A 5,654-nucleotide genomic window follows, 5' to 3' on the forward strand; every position below is an offset into this window, starting at 1 on the left:
TTTACCACAAGTTAAATCATAGTAATTATATATTTGTGCATTGCCATATATGTGCATTGCCAAAAGTTTCTCAAAGTGGTATGCCTGCATATAAAAGCTTCCCTCGAAAAATGAGTGGAAAGGGTCAGGTAGGATAGGATTATCCAAACCTTTATAAGTATTTCTCCTCGTGAGATTATGTTGTAGATATGATTATGTCACACTAATGTTTATATGAACCAGAATTCATTGGTTACTCACTTACTAATATCAATAAAAAATTAAACACTATAGAACTTCTTTGAACTATGGTGAAAAAATATTGTTAAATATATCATTTGTTATTCTGAATATTTTCTACCCCCTCTGATCCAAGTTAAATGATGCAGCTTTAGTACAAATTTATAAAGTTGTACCAAAGCTATGTCATTTAATTTTGATCAGTGGGAGTACCTTTTTAAAACTTATGCATCATCACCTATATATTCTGTATGGAGTGTTGCCTCCTAAAAATTGTACTGCAAAATTAAAACATTTTGTCTATCTCCTGAAACATAGTGCTTCTCATATACCATCTTATATTGTGCAGAGTATCTATGCACTTTAATTTGCAGATGGGTTGCACTTTAATTTACTTGTCATATAAATTAAATTTCGATCCTTGATCTCTCCATATTTTATTATTTTCCATGCATGCAACTTGAATGTTTCAGAGATATTATTCAAGTATAGTGTGTGATCACTGCTACTACAAGCACACATATGAAGTACAATGCAAATTTTTGAACATGCATTTTCTGTTATCAGATTTGCCATATCAAATTATCAATTTTGCTAAAAAAAAGTACCATTTGTATGATTTTGTGAATGACCATTACACTCCTTAGTATAGTACAAAAGTATTTTGTACCAACACTATAAAGCAAATATTGTTTCTACTACGATATGGTCATATTTTCTGGATGACCATTACAGTCCATGTTATAGTAAATATACATTGTTCATGTATCATTACCAACAGTTTTGAAGTGAATATTTTGCTACGACGGGTTATTTCATATTTTATATTGTTTTGTAAATGACCATACACTCCTCAGCACAGTAAAAAATACATGGCTCCTGTATTATTACCACCACCATCGAAGCGAAATTTTGCTACAACGATATGCTTCATATTCCATAGGATGGTAACATGTTATGATCATGCAGGGATGATTGAATGAATCAAAATTGACCATGGTATCATTGAGGACTTGTTCGCTGCAAGCAAACGAGCGGTGTTGACTTCGAGAAGTCGAAGTATATGTTCAAGAGGTGCCAACTATGGTAGAAATATACAACGATTATAACTTCTCTAACTTTGTCAAAATTTTATAGATAATAAAATGTCAAACTTCTCACTTTGACCAATTTTAGGAAGAAAATTATCAATATCTTGAATACCAAATCATTATTACCAGATTCGTAATCAAATATATTTTCATACTTTATTTATTTAGTATTGTAGTTCTTTACATAGTTTGCTATAAACTTTGTCAAACATATATAATGTTTGACTTAAATTAACACACTCTATATTTAGGAAGTAAATGGGTAGGGTACGTAGGTGCATGATAGGTCGTTGCAACGCCAGCATATATAGCTACGCAGGGATCCACGGACGCATGCAAACGAACATAGCTACGCCACCGCGGCCGGGACGAAGGGTGTGGCGAGGAGCATCAGCGGTGTGCGGCGGCGCACGCCGAGGCCCGGGGCCTCCTCCATGTCGACCTCGGCCACGCCCTCCGGCAGCGACCAGTCGAAGTGGTAGAGCAGACCAACGAGGGCGAGCTCCATGCTGGCCAGCCCGTAGTTGAAGCCGGGGCACATCCTGCGGCCGGCGCCGAACGGGAGGAACTCGTAGCTGCTGCCGGTGAAGTCCACCGTGCTGTCCTCGAACCGCTCCGGCCGGAACTCCTCGGGTGCTTCCCAGTACTTGGGGTCGCGCCCGATGGCCCACGCGTTGATGATCACGCGCGACTTGGCCGGCACCGTGTACCCTTCCAGCTCGCATTGGTCGATGCTCTCCCGGGGCACCAGCAGCGGCGCCGGCGGGTGCAGCCGGAGCGCCTCCTTGATCACCATCTTCAGGTACTGCAGGTTGCTCTCCTGCAGGTCGGCCTCAGTCACCACCGCCTTTCCCTTGAACGCCTCCCGGATTTGGCCCTGCAGCTTCTTCATCACCCGCGGGTTCCGCATCAGCTCCGACATCCCCCACTCCATCGCCGACGCCGATGTTCCCGTCCCGCCCCCGAACATGTCCAGGATGATGGCCTTCATCCTGCTGTTGTCCAGGTGGAACCCGAAGCCGCCTTTCTCCTGCAGGCCGATAAGCACGTCCACGAGGTTCTCGTCCACGTTCTCGGCGCCGGCCTTGATCCTCTCGATGCGGGCGGCCTTCCTCTCGTCGATGATCTCCTGCAGGATGGCGTCCACCGTCTTGTGGATGCTCTGGAGGCTGCGCTTCATGCCGGTCAGCTTGGCCAGCACAGTGGTCCACGTCGGGAAGAGGTCGGGGATGTTGAAGCCGCTCGCCAGGCCCACACCGGACTTGATGGCCGCCTGGAACTCCGCCGCGTTCTTCCGCTTCTTCCCGAACGCGGCCCGCGCAACGATGCTGTTGGTAACATTGTGAAACATCACGCTCAGGTTCACCGGCGCCGACGGCCCCGCCTGGCGGATCTGGTCCACCCGCATCCTCACCTGCATGTGCATGCATACGCAGCGTGCATAGCCGTCTAGTTAAACTCCGTTCATATTCAAACGTATATCTCATCTTTCATCGAAATAATTCGCAGACACTAACGTATCTCAAATACAAGAACTCCTCTTTCTCTTCTACCTCTTCATTCATGAGGTTGTAGCCTTGTAGGTACTTGTCTTTTGTTCACGTGGCTGTTTTATATTCGTACTACTTGACATTTCCGCTCTGTAGCCGTGTATTCGTAATGAGTTGTAATTAAGTTCAATTGCTCTGGTGTTTTTAGGTGCAACGTTCTATTGATTGGTTACCTCGTTAGTGTAAAAGTTTTGAGCGCAGTTAATAAGTAGTGACGTGGAGTATGTACCTCGTCCTCCCTTATGTGGCGGAAGGAGCGCACGCGTTTGGGGCTGAGAATCTCGGTGGTGCAGAGATGGCGGAGCTTGCGCCAGTAGTCACCGGATGGGGAGAAGAGGATGTCAGCCCACTCGTAGCCGACGATCTCGCCGGCGAGGAGCTTGGGCCGCGTGGCGAAGTTGCTGTCGTGAGTCTTGAGCACCAGCCGCGCCGTCTCCTTGGACGAAGCCACCACCAGCGGCGTCTGCCCAAGCTGCAGCATCATCAGCGGGCCGTGCGCGTCGGCAAGGTCCCGCAGCTTGCGGTGCGGCAGAACGTTCATCAGGTGGTGCATGCTGCCGATCACCGGCAGCTTCCACGGCCCTGGCGGCGCCCTCTCCCTCATCGGGTTCAGGGCCACTTTCAGCAGCTGTAGCAGCGCCACGGCCACCGCCGCCATCACAAGCGCCTGGACGTAAAGCACGTCCATGGCTGCGCTACCAAAGCTCAGTGAGCTTATTCACTCTGCAGCAGCTACCTATCTTAGCTAGTAATACTCCTTGTGGTGACTGGTGACTCGTGTGAGTTGCTCTGCAGAGCGAGTATATATAGCGCAAAGTCATTTTGCGCGATAACGGTGCTGGCGGTCTGCCACGGGAAGATACCAGCCGTTAGGTGATACTGTGATACGGGCTTCTGAGGGCCATTGGATCTCAGATTCGACGGCTCTCGGGAGCTTTTGAACATTTTGCAAAAAAGTCAGCCGAAAGTCTTCAAATTTCAGATAACTAGAATAGATTTTAAGGAGCCGTCAGATCTTAGATCCAACGGCCCAGAAGCCCGTATCACGGCATCATCTAAGTGCTGGTAGCACTTGATATTTTCCTGGTCTGTCGCCATTTAGTTTTAGTTTTGTCATTTGTGCAAACTATGGCCCACACACATGTACTGTATTCTTTGTATTGATTTCTTAGTTTCTGGTATTTCTATTTAGTGAAATCAATTGTCAGTCCTATGGCACCGTAATACAACTTTTGTCAGTGACGTGCACTACTCACACGTCTCTCCCACCCAAATAAATCCATAGACTTTGTTTTATCTTAGAAAATTTAAATCGCATGAAGACCTTTAGAACTAGACAAATCTTGGATACATTTCAAAGATGTTTAAAAAATTTCAAATTACACATTTCATATGTGAAATAAACCAATTTCAATAAAATAAATGTGAACTTTTGAAGCCGATTACTTGTAAATGTATTTTTTGAAACAAGCCAATGAAGAGTGATTTTTTAAATGTGCAATTGAAACGGATGTTATTTTTTAAAACAAGCCACTGAAAAGTGAAATGTGGGTACTAAAATATCTTATTTATGAAAAGAAATTGAACGAGTAGAATATGTTATTAAAAATATTTTTTAAATGGGGAAAATATGTTATGTGAAATTAGCGAAATCTGTTTTAGAATGTATGGCATATGGTTAAAAATGTGTGAAATATGTTATTTATGAAATAATTTCTGAAATGACTGGAATATCTTATAAATATTTTTTGAAATGGGTGGAACATGTTAGATGAAATGACTGAAATCTGATTTCAAATGAGTGGAATATTTTATTAGAGAATCTTTTGAAATGAGTGCAATATGTTATTAAGAAATCTTTTTCTGAACTTAGTGTCAAAATGAGTGAAATGATACATGAGTGAAATGAAATGACTGAAAATGATATATGAATGAGTGCAATGAAATGACTGAAAATGATATATGAATGAGTGAAATCTGTTTTAAAATATGTAAAATCTGTTTCAAAATGAGTGAAATATGTTATTATGAAATCTGTTTTTTGAACTGAGTGGAATATGTTATCATAAAATATGTGAAATGTTTAAAATCGGTATTTTATACCTTTTCAAAATATATTCAAGGTCGGCTATTCGCCATGAATTGAAATATGTAAAAAGTTTGAAAAACGAATTTATAATTTAAAAAGTTATGAACCATCCAGAATGATATATAAGAAAAATAAATGTAAGTCTTTCGGTGGAGACGGAATCTCTGTACATATGCAGCGCTTCACTCCTCACTCTCTTACCTGACACAACAGCTGCAGGTGTGGACCCTTCTCTGTTTGTACCGAAATAAAAATGGGCATCTAATACAAAAAAAAAGTAGCAGTAATCTAGAAGCAGAGAGGAACGATCAAGGATGTGCCCAAACCTAATGGTGACGCAGCCAATGTAGTGTGCTGATGCAGGACCGTTAGCATATATGCCGACCTGTTAACTTGCGGACACAGAGTGGGGTGGTTAATCCAACTTTGTCTTCTTTAAGGGCAACTCCAACGCCGACCTCAAATAGTCCGGCCGCGTCCGTTTAAGGATAAACGGACAGAAAACACGGTCTAACGCGCGGGAGCAAATGGACCAGCGTCCGTTTTTCAATCCGTTTTCGATCCATTCCCGGTATAACTTTGGGCCGCGTTTCCATCGAAATGAACGTGCGTGGACGGGCAGGGCGCATGCCCTTGTCCTCCCATAGCCCGCCCATCTGTAGCACAGACGCCCCTTTTCTCTTTCACTGCTCTCTCTCCGCCCTC

General features: G+C 43.6%; 1 protein-coding gene across 1 annotated transcript; it reads right to left on the bottom strand.

The window, feature by feature from the left end:
- Positions 1 to 1,463: 1,463 nt before the first annotated feature.
- LOC125547869 (premnaspirodiene oxygenase-like) lies at positions 1,464 to 3,625 on the bottom strand. The gene is made up of 2 exons (XM_048711611.1): positions 3,090 to 3,625; positions 1,464 to 2,724 (listed from the first exon to the last, which is right to left on the bottom strand). Exons 1-2 carry the CDS (start codon positions 3,546 to 3,548, stop codon positions 1,660 to 1,662), a joined length of 1,524 nt encoding a protein of 507 aa, XP_048567568.1. The 5' UTR covers positions 3,549 to 3,625; the 3' UTR covers positions 1,464 to 1,659.
- Between the last annotated feature and the right edge of the window lie 2,029 nt (positions 3,626 to 5,654).

Source organism: Triticum urartu, chromosome 3, assembly GCF_003073215.2.
Source record: "Triticum urartu cultivar G1812 chromosome 3, Tu2.1, whole genome shotgun sequence".
Classification (NCBI taxonomy): domain Eukaryota; kingdom Viridiplantae; phylum Streptophyta; class Magnoliopsida; order Poales; family Poaceae; genus Triticum; species Triticum urartu.

Bases quoted from the DNA above. Each gene is read 5' to 3' on its own strand.
- LOC125547869 (XM_048711611.1), bottom strand. From the start codon at position 3,548: ATGGACGTGCTTTACGTCCAGGCGCTTGTGATGGCGGCGGTGGCCGTG. The intron at 2,725-3,089 runs GTACATACTCCA...ATGCACATGCAG, and splicing joins GCCACATAAGGGAGGACGAG to GTGAGGATGCGGGTGGACCA.